The sequence below is a fragment of the Bufo gargarizans genome, chromosome 9 (genome assembly GCF_014858855.1).
Source record: "Bufo gargarizans isolate SCDJY-AF-19 chromosome 9, ASM1485885v1, whole genome shotgun sequence".
In the NCBI taxonomy this organism is placed as follows: Eukaryota; Metazoa; Chordata; class Amphibia; order Anura; family Bufonidae; genus Bufo; species Bufo gargarizans.
The window spans coordinates 150,994,164-151,013,162 of record NC_058088.1 but is presented as its reverse complement, the minus strand read 5'-3'; the positions used below and the strand labels follow the sequence as shown (position 1 = coordinate 151,013,162).

Sequence of the window (18,999 nt, the reverse complement as noted above, 5' to 3'; positions counted from 1 at the left end):
ACTGAACAGCTGGCCCTTCATAGAATAGTACTATCCTTGTCCGTAATGCGGACAATAATAGGACATGTTCTATTTTTTTCCGGAATGGACATACAGAAACGGAATGCACACGGAGTAACTTCCGTTCTTTTTGCAGAACCATTGAAATGAAGGGTTCTGCATATGGTCATTCGTGTGAATGATCCCTAAGGCTGAGTTCACATCGTTCCGATGGGGCAACAGACTGCCAGAGTTAACTGTATCCAGCATATATGTCGGCTTTCAGCCAGACAAAAAATACTACATGCAGCAGTTTTTGTCCAGAAAGCAGACAGATCCCCACCAGATTTTATTTTAGTGAATGAGGATCCAGCAGTGCGCGATGGTATAAGCTCCTGGCCCTGCGAATCATAGTGCAGAGGAAGTGGCAGTATCAGAGAGAGCAGAGTCTCTAGGTATAAAGACAAGGCCCCAGTTGCACCAAGAGGCTTGTTTGCATATTTTAAAACATTATTTTTCTTAGCAATGCAGGCACATATGAACATGGGACCAAAACAGATGCCTTCAGCTGCCTAGCGCACCTGCAACAGGGCAGCAAGCTTCATAGGTACAAAACTGCTAACAGATGCCCTTTAAGTACTGAGCCTATTTTAATTTTTGCATATTTGATTTTTTCTCCCCACATTCTAATGCCCATAACTTTTTTAGTTTTCTGTTCACATATGGGAGCTTATTTTTTGTGCGACAAGATACATGTTTTAAGTGCACCATTTAATTTCCCATGTCTTGTACCAGAAAACGATAAAATTGAAAAAAATGAAAAACTATTCCGCCAAGGTATGGCGTCTAACGTGCCCTAAAAATGTGACATACTTATTCTGCAGCTCAATATGATTATGCTGATGCTAAACTTGTATAGTTTTTATTTGGTTTTATTACTTAAAAAAAAAAAACTTGTAATTTTCAGCAATAACCTTTTTCATATTTTGGTCTACCAAGCTGTATGCAGGCTTATTTATTGTGGGACAAACTAGTTTTTATTGGTAAAATTTTTGTAGTACGTATGACTTTTTGATCATTGGTATTCCATTTTTTTGTAGACAAGGTGACAAAAAAATTGTTGAATGTTTTAAAAAAAAAAAACGTTCCATACACTGGAAAATTTAAAAATATTTTAATAATTCAGACATTTTCAGATGCGGCAATACCTGATATTTTTTGTTTTTTATTGCTTATATATGTAAAATTGGGAAAGCAGGTGATCCCTTAGCGGGAAGCTTACCATGACAGACCTGGAAAGATTCAGCAGCTCCCAGGCTGTCATGGTAACCGATCGGAGCCCCACAATTTAACTGCAGGGGCTCCAATCATAATGCACACATCCCTCTGCCTAACCTCACAGATGCCGCAATTGCTTTTGAATGCGACATCTGAAGAGTTAAATGACGGGGTTTGGTGTGATCACCATTCCCCATCATCATGGCCAGATGCCTGCTGCATTATACAGCCAGCCCCTGGAGCGGGCTTACTGTAACAGCAAACTCCATACAATTCCTAGCACATAATGCTGTACATGTATGGCATTATGCGTTAAGGGGTTGTCCGAGGCAAATAAAATCTCTGCCAGTCCCTGTAAATGATCTAAAATAACAAAAGAGTCGATACTCACTAAGTTTCTTCCAGCATCTTCCTGCACTGTGAACCCAACTGCTGTCTGTTCCTGGCTGCAACAGTGACGTTCTGCGCACACAGGTCACCACTGCAACTAAGTACTGGCCTCAACAGTGATGTTCGGTGTTCCTGAGGCCAGTGATTGGTGACCAGCGTGTGTAGAATGTCTTAGTTGCAGCCAGGAAGAGGGCGTCAGCAACTGGACTGGAACTCAGCGCTAGTAGCGGTGGTGACAAAAAGGTGTGAGTATTGTTTCCTTTGTTATTGTATCACATTTATTGGGGCAGCCTGAATCTTTATTAACCCCTTAGTGACCGAGTTTTTCTTCCTTTTTTCATCGTTGCCTTCCAAGATCTATGATTTTTTTATTTTTCCATCTATATAGTTGTATGAGTGCAGCCAACCAGTAGCGCAGGGGCAACACGTGAGGTGCACGGTGGACCGATGAGGGGCCAAATAATAACACACAGTTCATTAGTTTACTGACGGTTAGCAGAAAGCCTCCCTGGGCTGGCAGCACAGTGTTGAGGTGGACAGCACGAAATCCTCCGGAGCACGCTCTGTGGTAGGGAAGCATCAGCCAAGATGGTGGTTGAGGTGGCCTTGATGTTAGGGGTGCATAGGGTGCTTGTTGCGGCTGAGTCCCTTGATGGTTTTTGTCGTGACGCCAGTACCGTTAATGGTGGTACAACCATTAGTAGTAATAATGAGGTAGACAGTGGTGAAATGCAACTCAACAACTTTTACTGTTGATGACTTTGGTTGCAGCAGTACAAAAATGCAGTCTCATGATGATACAGAGTTGGTTCTGCAAATCCACTGCTTCTAGGCTTTTCAGGTTTTAGTTTGGAGCTGTGGTTTAGGTGTACCTGATTCCTATTCATGTGCTGGATCCTATTCCTTGTCTTTCCCTACAAGCTGTATATTTAGACAGGAAAACTCAACTGTCTCTCAGAAGTATGGTGTGGCTGCCAGAAGCTATAAATCCTCCACCATGCAAAGGTGTCTGTGGCCCTCAATAATGGCTCTTATCACCGATGATTCCTTAGGAAAGCTTGTTTCTTTTCCAGGGAGGCAAACTCTTCTCCTACTGGTCAGGGATGCAAGTCTATAGTCCGGCCACAGAAGGAAAATGCTCTTCTGCGCCTCACATCTGAGTATCACCTCCTAGCGAAGTTGGCTCCACTCACTAATCTGTGCAATGAAGTCTTCACTCTACATTTTCTCCCACTAATCTGATCTGACCTCCTCAGATCTGCTCTCTTCTGAACTACATTTTCTTATCTACTAAATCTCAACTCTCATCTGCCTCACTAGGCGTGACCTAGGTATATATATAAGAACTAAGCTATCTCCCCATCTAGTGGTGGGAAGTATAAATTACACCTAATCTGCCTGGTAACAGACTATGTTCTCATCACGGGCATCTATGCCCCTTTTGATGCAAGCCATTATCTTATATGGTGGAGATTTTTATTTTATTTTTTGCAATTTTTTTGAAAAGCGTATTTTCAATAGAAAAAAATCATATTTTTTGTTGTCATTTTTTATTTAATAAATATTTTTTTATTCTTTTCTCTTACCACTTACCGTAGTCCCACAACGAGACAATAACAGAAAATGCTTTGATCGCTTTTAAAATACAATGCACTATTCTTATAGTGCATTGCATTTTATTATCAGCGCTTTACTGACATTTACCAGCAGTCTGCGCAAGAGAGTCACTACCTGCTGGAAAATGCTCAAAGCTGGCTTGGGGCCTATATCAGACCCCTGCTAGCCTTTACACAGATCGGCACCCCACGATCGGATTTGTGGGGTGCTGATGGGAGACACAGGGAATCTGCTGCCTCTGTCAGAGCTTTCCATGTGGCAGGCGCCCCACGGCATGTTAATTGTAAAAAACCCTGTATTGACATTCTTGTCACTCCAGGCTGTTAGAGCAGAAGCGCGACTCTCATGCGAGAGCCGGTCACCCGCTTCCTGCTGCACGGGGGACCCGCCTTAATAAAAACCAGCGGCTCAGCCTAAGGCCCCTTAGTGATCGCTGTAAAAAGGCGTATGGGTGGTCACTAAGGGGTTAAACTTAGAAAACCCCTTTAATCTGGCCATATACATTCGATTTATGTCACCAAACCCTGCTAATTTATTGATGTCCTCAATATCTAAATCCCAAAAAACATCTTTAATTCTTGCAGATTTCTATTTTAGTTTTTAAAAGGTGTCTGTGTGCTTCTTCCTGTGAATAAAGTATATAACAGAGCTTAGTGTGTTGTGTGTTTAAACTGAGATGACTACAAGTTAGCATTAAATATTCCTGTACAAATGAATATTTTTCTATTTTAAATACGTTATCACTTTATTTTGCAGGTTGCTCATTGCCTCTTGGTATGGAGTCAGGTGAAATTTCTTCATATCATATATCTGCTTCCTCTTATTCTTATTCAGTTTTTTCTTCATGGGCTCCCAATTTAGCAAGACTTAACCAGCGAGGTCGCATTAATGCATGGAGACCCCAGGTATGTGTCACTTTTTATGGTGCTCAGTAGAGTCGCAGAGCAAATAAACAATTTGTTAAGTATGTAGTTTAATTTTACCAGTTTTGATGTGTCAGCCATTTTTTCACAAACAAAATCATCATATTTCAGATATTAAATGAGTAAGAAGAAACACAGTAACCTAATCACAGTATCAAGCGTTCTCAGCACAAATATTATTTCAGATACAGTATGTACTCACAGGTATAGTCTGGAATGTGTGTCATCTAAACACATTTTCGGGAATCTGTCGTCAGCGACCTCCTTATCCAAATGTTTGCTTAGACACATAGCTGTAGTTCACCTCATTAATTCAGAAGAAGAACAAAATCCTGTACACCTCTCATTACATTACAGGTGTACATCTGACATCAAATGCAAGTCATTTTACAAGATTTTACATTGCCAAATAGTTAAATACAGATATAAAAAGATCCCTAAATTCTTAAAGTATCAAAACATCAAAACCTTCACCTCACAAGAATGTAGCAGATTTAAGTTCCCATACCCTGTGAGTCCGTTGCCAAATGTGTTCTCCTGAATTGTCTGCCTGGTTGCCACAGTCTTAAAAATTTAGAATGTTGTCTGGGTGCCCAACTAGCTAATTCTTCCATTCTACAAAGTTGGTGTAGTTTGCTACACCGCAAATCTATAGACGGTGGGTCTTTACTGAGCCACTTGAGTGGTATCAGTAACCTAGCCACGTAGATCAGTAGTGTGGGCAAGTTCTGGCGGGTCCATAAGATGTTTGACAGCCATAGCTGAACTGCCTCTGGTGATAGGTTAATCAGGTTTTTCAGATCTTATTAACCAGATGCTCAATTTGCTTCCAGAAATCTAGGATTATTGGGCAAGACCAGAATATGTGTAGGAGTGTACCTGTCATCTGAACACATCTCCAGCACAAATCAGAAGTGGACAAACCTATTTGATATAACTTCTGTGGGCAATTATACCAAATGGTCATGACCTTAAAAGAGTGTTCCTGGGTCCAGGTGCATCTGTAGAACCCATGTGACATAAGATATATAGTAACCATCTCTGGTTCAGTAAAAGGCCTGTTCAATTCCCCTTCCCAGTGTCTTCAGTAGGCTGGTATACTTTTCAATTTAACTGTAGATAGGGAGATATAGAAAAGGGATATCAGTTTAGGATGGTTGGGTAACTTATCTACTATGTTTTCCAGCCACGTTTTTTCTCCCCATTCCACCCTAGCTTAAAAAAGGTCAGCAAGAGAGTGAGAAAGTTCTTGTCTGTCAAGGAAATTCCCCATAGGGATCATTTGAGAGCTAAAAGTAGGAATGGCAGCCTCCAAACTTATCTCAGACTGGAGCTCCCTAACAGTGTGGCCTCTAAACTTATTAAAAAAGCTAGGAACATGAGTGCTGCATGGAAGGACATAATAAGGAATTAATTATGCAGGCAAAGTTTTGGGAAGCTTTGAAAGAGAAGGAGATATGTTGTGAAGATATCTAAAATTTGTATAGACATCCTTAGTCAAATCTCCAGGAGTGGTAATAGGTTTAGTCAGGCCCCATAAACCCAACGCAACTGATAAACAATGCAACTGATGGTCCCAACCCCATTTATAAGGCAAGAAATCCCACTTATTAAACCTGACAGGGCACACCTGTGAAGTGAAAACCATTTCAGGTGACCACCTCTTGAAGCTCATAAAGAGAATGCCAAGAGTGTGCAAAGCAGTAATCAAAGCAAAATGTGGCTACTTTGAAGAACCTAGAATATGACATATTTTCAGTTGTTTCACACTTTTTTGTTATGTATATAATTCCACATGTGTTAATTCATAGTTTTGATGCCTTCAGTGTGAATCTACAATTTTCATAGTCATGAAAATAAAGAAAACTCTTTGAATGAGAAGGTGTGTCCAAACTTTTGGTCTGTACTGTACACTCACCTAAAGAATTATTAGGAACACCTGTTCTATTTCTCATTAATGAGATTATCTAGTCAACCAATCACATGGCAGTTGCTTCAATGCATGTAGGGTTGTGGTCCTGGTCAAGACAATCTCCTCAACTCCAAACTGAATGTCAGAATAGGAAAGAAAGGCGTTTTAAGCAATTTTGAGCGTGACATGGTTGTTGGTGCCAGATGGGCCGGTCTGAGTATTTCACAATCTGCTCAGTTACTGGGATTTTCACGCACAACCAATTCTAGGGTTTACAAAGAATGGTGTGAAAAGGGAAAAACATCCAGTATACGGCAGTCAAATGCCTTGTTGATGCTAGAGGTCAGAGGAGAATGGGCCGACTGATTCAAGCTGATAGAAGAGCAACGTTGACTGAAATAACCACTCGTCACAACCGAGGTATGCAGCAAAGCATTTGTGAAGCCACAACATGCACAACCTTGAGGCGGATGGGCTACAATAGCAGAAGACCCCACCGGGTACCACTCATCTCCACTACAAATAGGAAAAAGAGGCTACAATTTGCACGGGCTCACCAAAATTGGACTGTTGAAGACTGGAAAAATGGTTTCTTGAACATAGTATAGTTCACTATACTAAAATGGCCCCCACAGTCACCAGATCTCAACCCAATAGAGCATTTTTGGGATGTGGTGGAACGGGAGCTTCGTGCCCTGGATGTGCATCCCTCAAATCTCCATCAACTGCAAGATGCTATCCTATCAATATGGGCCAACATTTCTAAAGAATGCTATCAGCACCTTGTTGAATCAATGCCACGTAGAATTAAGGCAGTTCTGAAGGCAAAATGGGGTCCAACACCGTATTAGTATGGTTTTCCTAATAATTCTTTAGGTGAGTGTATATGCAAATTGATCTAAATACTAACTAAATTAATATATATGCAAACTAATCAAAACCTATAATCAAAAGAATTTTTATTTATATTAATCCACAATATAGGTATACTATATAGGATTATAGAAGTGGAAGGCATATATGTACACATAAAAACACAAATAATAATAAAAGTAAAAATATCTATAATGTGCCCTTAAAGTAAAAACCAGGGAATCACCTGATTGACTTATATAATATATATCAAGAAAATCAAACACCCTTATATTATTAATTATTTATTTATCATCTATATACACCCAGCCCAAGTTCAGCTATCACTATATAACCCCATTAGCCATGATCAAACCTCTCCATATGCAGGAATAATGACCGCACAACTAACATTTTAATACATATATCCTACTAACCCCTTATGCACCAGCGATAAGCTAATAATTGTACCACGCCACAGCATATAGCGTTGCGTTGTGCTGCGAGTATGGGTCAGACAAAGGCGGCACAGGGCAGCACAGCAGACACATCGCAACCTCTGGACACTAATGGGAGGCGTGGCGATGATGTCAAGCCCTGTAATACCCTTCACCAATAGCGCTCTCCCAGAGGAGAGGCTGGAATCGTGACCACGCCCCCCTCACTTAATGAGCACTCCAGCAGACTATAGGGAAGGCCGACTCTGCACTATGACCCCTCCCTCTCCCCGCCCCCCCACCTTTCGGGCGCATGCGAGCCCTCTCTAATCTATGTAAAATAAATATAGAGAGAAATAAAACCATTAACATAGCACTGATTGGGAGCCAGATCAAGGATCTGTTTAGTAGTAGCTATGCAATAGAAATGACCCTGCTGTGTACATACCTCATCTAAAATTCTCCCCCCCCCCCTACTTCCCCAGCCCCCCCACAGTCGTTTTGGCACCAAAAACACTACCTAGCATGTATATATATATATATATATATATATATATATGTTCTGTTTGTTTTAAAATTGTTTATTGTCCTGATGAAGGGGGTAATTCACCCCCCCCCCCCCCGAAACGCGTAGACGTATTAAAGCCATTTTAACTACACACTTCATCTATATATGGTATCCTTGGCAGCACCCGCAGAAGAGGTTCATCTGTTTTTATCCGGCACAAGTTTTATCTCCTATTTTTTTTGGGGCATTAGCAATACTGATGGATTACTGACCAAATGCTGACCGGGTAAAGGCGGATGCTCAACAGACAGAATCTGTTTTATTGGGGGTTATTGTTCTGACTGATCAGAGAAAGGGCAAAATAATCAGTGATGTCAACACAAACTTACTGCTGACACCCTCTCCACTCTATCGGGGGGCTCTACTTGTATAAGCGTTTAATAGAACAGGTTCTGTACACATCTATATGGAATCAGCTGATGACGGTGTAAGGAGTGCGCTTCTTTTCTATGCTAACATCAACCTGTAAGGCTGAGTTCATACTTGAGTTATTTGGTCAGTTTTGGCCCCGTGACTGCCTTAATAAGTGAAGTGTGCAGTGATTCTAAGAGCGACACCTGTCATCTGCATGTCATACTGACTCACAGTATTATAGCACTACCACAGCAGACTCCATATGCGTGTTACTGCAAGGCACAGTGTCCTACACCACTATAAAGGCTCTCTGCAGCCAGGAAATAGGAGTTTTTTAACGCGATTCGCCACAAATAAATTCAGATAAAAGCAACTTTTTTCTAAAAATTCGACGAACCGGCCAAATCGAATTTTTGAAAAATTGGCTCATCTCTAGACATGACCATTTGAAAACTTTAACTTTATTCTTCTTTGGTACAATGACTTCTGTGTTTAGGGTGGTTGTTGTGCTGCATGACCCACATTCTCTTGAGATTTAGCTCGTGGACAGTTGTCCTGATATTTTGCTTTAGATATCAGTGTGTGTTCCGAAACGTGTCTAGTGTGAATGTGACCCAGTTTTCTGAGCGTTTCTTCCAATACTGCAAAAAGGACTTTGCGATTATTTTATCAAATTTATTTTATCAAGGGTGGTGAGCCCAATACCGGCACTAAGGGACATCAAGTCAAAATACCACCACAGTCGATCTAACGTTTATGTCGGCATGTTCTATGCATTGTATTGATTCTGCTGCATGGAATTGAACCCTATACCAATCGAACTCTGCTTCATCGGTTTCCGTTATATCGATTAAACCAATCGGATTCTGCTATACTGGTTACGTCACACAACAGTAAACTTGGTATCCTATTTTGATCAGTGAATCCTTTCCCTGGCTAATCACGTTGGACACCACGTAGATCGAAACGAGGGATCACTGTGAACGAGGCGGCAGTGAACAAGCACAGGCCGAAATCGAGGTATCCACCACCTGGAAGCGCTGTTTGAGCGCCAATTTTACATCATTTAAAATCTCAACAAGGACATTCCTTCAAACCATCTAGTTTCCAACTACTGGTAAAATCGCACAAAGCTATACGATTATTTTTAGTAGTCAAATTTTTAGCAGATAGGTGAAAATTGATAACATTTGAAAGCAAAGAGGTCACATTTATTGGAGTACTCCAGTTATATAGATATATGCGTGAGCTCCGCATTATATTTATCTATATGTATACAGTCGTGGCCAAAAGTTTTGTGAATGACACAAATATTAGTTTTCACAAAGTTTGCTGCTAAACTGCTTTTAGATCTTTGTTTCAGTTGTTTCTGTGATGTAGTGAAATATAATTACACGCACTTCATACGTTTCAAAGGCTTTTATCGACAATTACATGACATTTATGCAAAGAGTCAGTATTTGCAGTGTTGGCCCTTCTCTTTCAGGACCTCTGCAATTCGACTAGGCATGCTCTCAATCAACTTCTGTGCCAATTCCTGACTGATAGCAACCCATTCTTTCATAATCACTTCTTGGAGTTTGTCAGAATTAGTGGGTTTTTGTTTGTCCACCCGCCTCTTGAGGATTGACCACAAGTTCTCAATGGGATTAAGATCTGGGGAGTTTCCAGGCCATGGATCCAAAATGTCAATGTTTTGGTCCCCGAGCCACTTAGTTATCACTTTTGCAATATGGCACAGTGCTCTATCGTGCTGGAAAATGCATTGTTCTTCACCAAACTGTTGTAGGATTGTTGGAAGAAATTGCTGTTGGAGGATGTTTTGGTACCATTCTTTATTCATGGCTGTGTTTTTGGGCAAAATTGTGAGTGAGCCTACTCCCTTGGATGAGAAGCAACCCCACACATGAATGGTCTCAGGATGCTTTACTGTTGGCATGACACAGGACTGATGGTAGCGCTCACCTTTTCTTCTCCAGACAAGCCTTTTTCCTGATGCCCCAAACAATCCGAAAGGGGCTTCATCAGAGAATATGACTTTGCCCCAGTCCTCAGCAGTCCATTCACCATATTTTCTGCAGAAGATCAATCTGTCCCTGATGTTTTTTTTGGAAAGAAGTGGCTTCTTTGCTGCCCTTCTTGACACCAGGCCATCTTTCAAAAGTCTTTGCCTCACTGTGCGTGCAGATGCGCTCACACCTGCCTGCTGCCATTCCTGAGCAAGCTCTGCACTGGTGGCACTCCGATCCCACAGCTGAATCCTCTTTAGGAGACGATCCTGGCGCTTGCTGGACTTTCTTGAACGCCCTGAAGCCTTCTTAACAAGAATTGAACCTCTTTCCTTGAAGTTCTTGATGATCCTATAAATTGTTGATTGAGGTGCAATCTTAGTAGCCACAATATCCTTGCCTGTGAAGCCATTTTTATGCAACGCAATGATGACTGCACGCGTTTCTTTGCAGGTCACCATGGTTAACAATGGAAGAACAATGATTTCAAGCATCACCCTCCTTTTAACAGGTCAAGTCTGCCATTTTAACCCAATCAGCCTGACATAATGATCTCCAGCCTTGTGCTCATCAACACTCTCACTGAAATGATCTCAGCAGGTCCTGTTATGACAGCAATGAAATGCAGTGGAAAGTTTTTTTGGGGATTAACTTCATTTTCATGGCAAAGAAGGACTATGCAATTCATCTGATCACTCTTCATAACATTCTGGAGTATATGCAAATTGCGATTATAAAAACTTAAGCAGCAACTTTTCCAGTTTTCAATATTTATGTAATTCTCAAAACCTTTGGCCATGACTGTATATGCTGATATGGAATAAGGTTATGTTTCAACATTTCAACATTTTTATGATATTTTCATTGGGATAATACATTTTGTGTATGCAAATACTGTGAGCCAGCCTGATTTATTATTACTTTAGAACTAGATGATATAATTAACTTCTTGTATCCAGAGGGGAAAAAAAATCAGCAGTCTGGTTTGAAGTTGTCTGGGAGTAACCATTATATAAGCAGACAAAAAATGTGAGTTTGTGAGCATTTGTGTGTTTAATTGCAAGTATGTGTTTGTATTAAGTGTGTGACTTGAGATAACTGATGGAGTATCTGTGAGGCCTGCTAAATTATTTGTGCGCATTGCGGACTGTGTCTATGTCTGACTTTATCGTACTTTATACCAAGTCAAAGCAGTGTAGTATAGCTTATACACTGTAACCTGTTTTGCTGTCAGGTTTTGTATAGCAGCTAAGAGTATACTGTGGGGTACATTTTTGCGTTTATAGCATATTGATTTGCTCAGTAGTTTAAAGCCCCTTTACACTGGCCAATTTTGCAGGTGATTGTCGGGAAGGAAGTGTTCCTTCCCGACAAGTGTCTGCTCCTCAATAAATGACATTCAATTACATGCATTGATCTCCTCCACAGTATAGGGAGAAGTGATCGCTAATGCCATCGCACTTTCCCATACAGACTAATAGTTTGCCAGCAGCAGATCCTGTTTATTACCATTGCATTGCATTACCTGCTGCTGGCAAAAGACGATTTTTATCACCACATAAATGTTGATGTTCATCGGGTAATCGGTGGCAGCTTTACACCGCCAGATAATCGTTGCTGTAAACACTTGTTAGCAACCATCTGGCCGAGAATTGGCCCATGTAAAGGGCCCTTTAGTCTCCAATGTGTAGCACAGGTGAGTAGTTAGGAATGTGGTCACTAATCAAGTGAAGGTAGATTGCCAGTGTTGAGGCTCCAGAGGGGGAAAAACAGCAGTCTGGTTTGAAATTGTTTGGCATTAGCAGCTATATGATCACAGTAAAAACATGAGTTTGTGAGCGTGTGTGTGTTAGTATGTATTTGTATTAAGTGTGTGACGTAAGATAAGTTACTTTAGATTCGGAACTTTAAAAAGAGACTACAGTAAAGAGGACCTTTCACCATTTTTTTCCCTTAAACTAAGTAACTTTACAAGCAGTGCTTGCACCACTGATGCTGCTATAACTTTTCTTTTCAAATGCCCCTCGGCTGCCCAGCTGTGCCCCGATTCTGTTTTCACACCCTGTATGCTAATAGATAGCGTCGTACAGAGAGGAGGAGACGCCATTGCTTCTCAGTGGGCGTCTCCTTCTCCCTGACAGTGGCACGGTCCAATCACAGTGGACTACATCACAGCCAGGGAGAATGTGAGCTGTTTTTTCTCAGTCAGAGCTTTGCTATTATTCGGACTGGCAAATCAACCCGAATCTTTTCGTTGTTTTTTTTTTTTAATGAGTACAATAAAATGGCATAAGCATAGGCAGGACTAGGGAGAAAGAAAAAGGGTTCTCACATGACCCTGAGAGAAAGTGGGGGAAGGGCTTGCCCTGATTGGCTCCCAGGTTGACAGACAGCCTGGATTAGCCAATCTGTGCTGCAGCAGGCAGGGAGGTGCTCTACCGGAACAAGCAGAATGCCATTCTGTGCTGGGCTGTGAATATGGGTGGTTGGGTCTTACAGTGTCTGCCAGGAAAACGGTCTAAGTGAGCCAGAGACAGTGAAAAATCAATTGGGACAGTCAGAAATAATCAGAAATCAATCAAACAATCAATCAAGCTTATTGCCAAGGACAGTGAAGGGAAAGTTTCCAAAAAAGAATTGTGTGTGTTGTGTACAATAGAGAGAAGCAGGGTAGCTGACAGACAGGAAAAGAGGAGACAGGACCTGTGGCTGTGCCTGCTATCAAAAGTTCAAAAGTTCAGGTGCGGTATGCCAGACCTTGCAGTGGAATTATGTGTGAGGTCACGGTGTGAGCAATAGGTGGGCCGAGGTAAATACAGTTCTGATTACTCACGGGTATGTCGTCCCTGGGCAGGCTCGCATAAGTGAAGAGGAGAACGGCACAGGAATTCTCTGGGGCAAACTCTGGTGTAAGGGACACTGGCCAGATGGTGGTTTGAGGTGCCCTTGGTGGTCTGTATTAATGTGCCAGTGGAAAGTTCCCTTGTAGTCGTGACGCCAGTACCTTTTGTATGGAGGTACAACCATTTACTGTTATATTAATAGAGGAACTTGAGTCTGAGGCAAACAGGGTGAAACTCAAAATAGCACTTTACTGATGATGACTCTTGATAACAACACATCCAATGCATTAAACAGTCTCTTGATACAATCTGGCATTAAGCACAATCTCCCATGCATATGGGGAAAGGGAAATGCAAATCCTCAATGAAGTACAGGCTCTGGTAATACCTAAGAAAGCTACTGCTCAGACTAGGCTGGTAATAATATGAAAGTCTTACACTGGTCACAACTCCGGCCTGATCCTAATCCTTAATTAAAGGTGCTTTTCTGAATCCTGAACCTTCTATTCCAATGTTGCAAGAAAAAGAAACAGGGGCGGCACAGTAACAAACACAGTCCGACTTGAAACAGCAGGGAGCAGTGTCTCGGCCACTCGGAGCCTTCACACTGACGGCGGTGCTCAGCTGCTACTAGCAGAAAGGTAATCACAGACGCAGAGCCTGAGGAAGCGCTTGATAGCGAGAAACGGCCGTCGCTGCTCTCCTTGTGCGTGTAAGAATTGTCTGCCCCCTGCCTATTGAAATAAAGGACCCGCTTGGTTTAAATCACATCGGTGAGTGCCGCTGCATATTCTTTTCTTCGCTATTACATCTATTCCAATGTTGTTCTGACAGTTGGCCTAACTGTCCTCAGGATTTAAACTCGAAATGTCGATGCTTCAAGCTATCTCCTACACCTACTACAAAGGTGCCTAATAAGTCCTCAGGTAATGACTATCTTGCTAATCCTTTGTATTGCATAAACGTGATAATTCCTTAATATACTCGGCTGCATGCAGTTTGGACATTGGTCACCCTGGAAGAGCGATCTATAGTAGTGGATTGCTCCCCTCTAGGCAGAATACTTGCAGGCCTTAACCCTGGGTGACAGGGACAGAGCAGAGAGCCTGTGAATAGGCCTCCCTCCAGATATTCAGCTATATGGCTGTTGCTTTCTTGAAGGCTCATGAGAGAACTGCATTGAACTGAACTCTCACTTGGATTGACCTGAGCTCATCTTCACTGGTTTGGATTGACCTCAACCAGCCAACAACCTAACTTAACTGCCTAACTTAGGTCTGAGCTAAGCTATATATACACACTGACACTGCTTCATCTAGTGGAGAAACAAGTGTAGTGCACCCTGACTAGGTCTGTGTAAAGGATCTTTGCATATAGAATCACATTGTGACATAGAGAATATGACAGGAGATAAAATACAAAATACAGGCATATCACATGACATTAATACATAATTAAAATACCTTTTTGGGGCCCATGGTCACTTGAGTGGGAACCTGCACAGGTGCACCTCAAAAGCAGCTACCCGCAAGCAAATACTTTCATTTTGTTTCCCCATTTTCACTGAAATTCTTTTTTTTGTGGAGTTCAATATAATTAAGCAATATATATGAATAATATGAATCTAAAATGCATAACATATTGCAAATCGGATTAACAGATTGCTAGGTGGGGCTGGGAAAGACCCGGCGGTCATGGTACACATCAGCACCAATAACAAAGTCAGGAGGAGAAGGAAGGTCCTTAACAATTATTTGAGGGAACTAGGAGAGAAGCTCAAGTCCAAGAGCTCCAAGGTAGTGTTTTCTGAAATACTACCAGTGCCACAAGCATCACTAGAGAGACAATGGGAGCTCAGGAAGTTAAATAAGTGGCTCAGAAGCTGGAGCGAGCAGGAAGGAAGGGTTTAGGTTCATGTAGACTTATCTGTCGGCTACAGGCTTTACAGTAGGGACAGGCTGTACCTTAATGGGGAGGGTGCAGAAGCTCTTAGCGAAAGAATGGTTAGACAGCTGGAGGATCTATTAAACTAGGATCTGTGGGGAGGGAGTGGGTTCATACTAATAAGGGGTTAGATCGTGTAGATAGAGAGTGGGATATAGGAGGGAATTTAGTGGAGGCTGGGGTTAGTGAGGAAAGTAGGGATAAGACTGGGCAGAACTGTACACCGATGAAAAATAGAGCTGCTGGTAACATGGACCTGTTACATACAAACAACTAAGGTACCCAAAAAATCGTAGATATTAATTTTACAGGTAATAGTTATTTGAAATGTATTTTCACAAATGCCAGACGTCTATCTAGCAAAATGGGGGTGTTGGAGGCTATGGTCCTAGAGGAACACATAGATGCATTTGGTGTGGTTGACACATGGTTGGAACATTCACATGACTGTGCTGTTAATATTCAGGGTTTTACACTATTTAGAAAAGACAGGGTCAATAGAAAAGGCAGTGACGTATGCCTATATGTGAGGAGTGATCTGAAGGCAAGTGTGAAAGAGGCAATTGTGGGTGAGGATGTTGAAACCTTATGGGTGGAATTTCAAAGGGAAATAAACTCTGAAAAAATAATACTTGTAATCTATAGACCCCCTAACTTCACAGAGGATATAGAAGTTCAGCTGTGTAACCAAATAGACCGGGCTGCACAGGCTGGTAGAGTGGTTATAATGGGAGATTTTAACCTCCCAGACATTGACTGGGCTCATGGTTCTACCTCAGCCTTAAATGGGAGAAGATTCCTCAATTTGCTGGAGGACCACTTTATGGGCCAGTTTATATAAGCTCCCACTATGGGCAATGCTCGGTTGGATCTGGTAATTTTCAATGATGCAGAGCTTGTTGGAAATGTTACTGTTTGAAAAATACTTGGTAATAGTGACCACAATATAATTATATTCGCCTTGAACTTTAAGAAGTAAAATATGGCTGGTAGAGCAAAAATACAGAATTTTAAAAAGGCCAGTTTCCCCAGGTTAAGGCCAGTTTGTAGAAGCTCCCACTATGGGCAATGCTCTGCTGGATCTGGTAATTTCTAATGATGCAGAACTTGTTGGAAATGTTACTGTTTGAGAAACACTTCGTAATAGTGACCACAATTAGGGATGAGCGAACTCGAACTGTATAGTTCGGGTTCGTACCGAATTTTGGGGTGTCCGTGACACGGACCCGAACCCGGACATTTTCGTAAAAGTCCGGGTTCGGTGTTCGTCGCTTTCTTGGCGCTTTTGTGACGCTTTCTTGGCACTTTTTGAAAGGCTGCAAAGCAGCCAATCAACAAGCGTCATACTACTTGCCCCAAGAGGCCATCACAGCCATGCCTACTATTGGCATGGCTGTGATTGGCCAGAGCACCATGTGACCCAGCCTCTATTTAAGCTGGAGTCACATAGCGCCGCCCGTCACTCTGCTCTGATTAGCGTAGGGAGAGGTTGCGGCTGCGACAGTAGGGCGAGATTAGGCAGATTAACTCCTCCAAAGTACTTGATTATTGATCGATCTGCAGCTGTGGATCATTGAGCTGCTGATACTCAATTGCTCACTGTTTTTAGGCTGCCCAGACCGTTTGTCAGTCACATTTTTCTGGGGTGATCGGCGGCCATTTTGTGTCTTGTGGTGCGCCAGCACAAGCTGCGACCAAGTGCATTTAACCCTCAATGGTGTGGTTGTTTTTTGGCTAAAGCCTACATCAGGGTGAAGCTGTCACACCAAGTGCATTTAACCCTCAGTAGTGTGGTTGGTCAAGCTATCACACCAAGTGCATTTAACCAGCAATAGTCTGTTCATTTTTTGGCCATATACTAAATCAGGGGCAAGCTGCGCCCGTCACCAAGTGCATTTAACCAGCAATAGTCTGTTCATTTTTTGGCCATATACTACATCAGGGGCAAGCTGCGCCCGTCACCAAGTGCATTTAACCCTCAGTAGTGTGGTTGGTCAAGCTGTGACACCAAGTGCATTTAACCAGCAATAGTCTGTTCATTTTTTGGCCATATACTACATCAGGGGCAAGCTGCGCCCGTCACCAAGTGCATTTAACCCTCAGTAGTGTGGTTGGTCAAGCTGTGACACCAAGTGCATTTAACCAGCAATAGTCTGTTCATTTTTTGGCCATATACTACATCAGGGGCAAGCTGCACCCGTCACCAAGTGCATTTAACCCTCAGTAGTGTGGTTGGTCAAGCTGTCACACCAAGTGCATTTAACCAGCAATAGTCTGTTCATTTTTTGGCCATATACTACATCAGGGGCAAGCTGCGCCTGTCACCAAGTGCATTTAACCCTCAATGGTGTGGTTGTTTTTTGGCTAAAGCCTACATCAGGGTGAAGCTGTCACACCAAGTGCATTTAACCAGCAATAGTCTGTTCATTTTTTGGCCATATACTAAATCAGGGGCAAGCTGCGCCCGTCACCAAGTGCATTTAACCCTCAGTAGTGTGGTTGGTCAAGCTATCACACCAAGTGCATTTAACCAGCAATAGTCTGTTCATTTTTTGGCCATATACTAAATCAGGGGCAAGCTGCGCCCGTCACCAAGTGCATTTAACCCTCAGTAGTGTGGTTGGTCAAGCTGTGACACCAAGTGCATTTAACCAGCAATAGTCTGTTCATTTTTTGGCCATATACTACATCAGGGGCAAGCTGCGCCCGTCACCAAGTGCATTTAACCAGCAATAGTGTGGTTATTTTTTGGCCATATCCCAGTCTAATTCTGTCACTAAATCCATACCGGTCACCCAGCGCCTAAATACTAGGCCTCAAATTTATATCCCGCTAAATCTGTCGTTACCGCTGTACTGTTGTGGCTGGGCAAGTTATTTAGTGTCCGTCAAAGCACATTTTTTGTTCAGGGTTGAAATACAATTCCCAATTTAGCAATTTCATAATTTAGTGGTTTCTGCTATATCAGAGCTATTTGAAATCTATCCCTAAAAGGGTATATAATATTCAAGGTGCACATAGGGTCATTCAGAATAACTTCACACACACGCTACTGTGCATTTCCAAGTCCAATTCTGTTAGTAAATCCATACCGGTCACCCAGCGCCCAAATACTAGGCCTCAAATTTATATCCCGCTAAATCTCTCGTTACCGCTGTACTGTTGTGGCTGGGAAAGTTATTTAGTGTCCGTCAAAGCACATTTTTTGTTCTGGGTTGAAATACAATTCCCAATTTAGCAATTTCATAATTTAGTGGTTCCTGCTATATCAGAGCTATTTGAAATCTATCCCTAAAAGGGTATATAATATTCAAGGTGCACATAGGGTCATTCAGAATAACTTCACACACATGCTACTGTGCATTTCCAAGTCCAATTCTGTTAGTAAATCCATACCGGTCACCCAGCGCCTAAATACTAGGCCTCAAATTTATATCCCGCTAAATCTCTCGTTACCGCTGTCCTGTTGTGGCTGGGAAAGTTATTTAGTGTCCGTCAAAGCACATTTTTTGTTCTGGGTTGAAATACAATTCCCAATTTAGCAATTTCATAATTTAGTGGTTCCTGCTATATCAGAGCTATTTGAAATCTATCCCTAAAAGGGTATATGATATTCAAGGTGCACATAGGGTCATTCAGAATAACTTCACACACACGCTACTGTGCATTTCCAAGTCCAATTCTGTTAGTAAATCCATACCGGTCACCCAGCGCCTAAATACTAGGCCTCAAATTTATATCCCGCTAAATCTCTCGTTACCGCTGTCCTGTTGTGGCTGGGAAAGTTATTTAGTGTCCGTCAAAGCACATTTTTTGTTCTGGGTTGAAATACAATTCCCAATTTAGCAATTTCATAATTTAGTGGTTCCTGCTATATCAGAGCTATTTGAAAT

The 18,999-nt window shown here is 42.0% G+C and overlaps 1 protein-coding gene across 2 annotated transcripts in view; it reads left to right on the top strand.

Moving 5' to 3' along the window:
* The window catches only part of LOC122946268 (coagulation factor VIII-like), a 528,859-nt gene that overhangs the window by 420,396 nt on the left and 89,464 nt on the right, over positions 1 to 18,999 (top strand). For both annotated transcript variants that reach the window (XM_044305770.1, XM_044305769.1), the window contains one exon: positions 4,021 to 4,169. In XM_044305770.1, the coding sequence (XP_044161705.1) occupies positions 4,021 to 4,169 (149 nt within the window). The remainder of the gene's footprint in view (positions 1 to 4,020; positions 4,170 to 18,999) is intronic.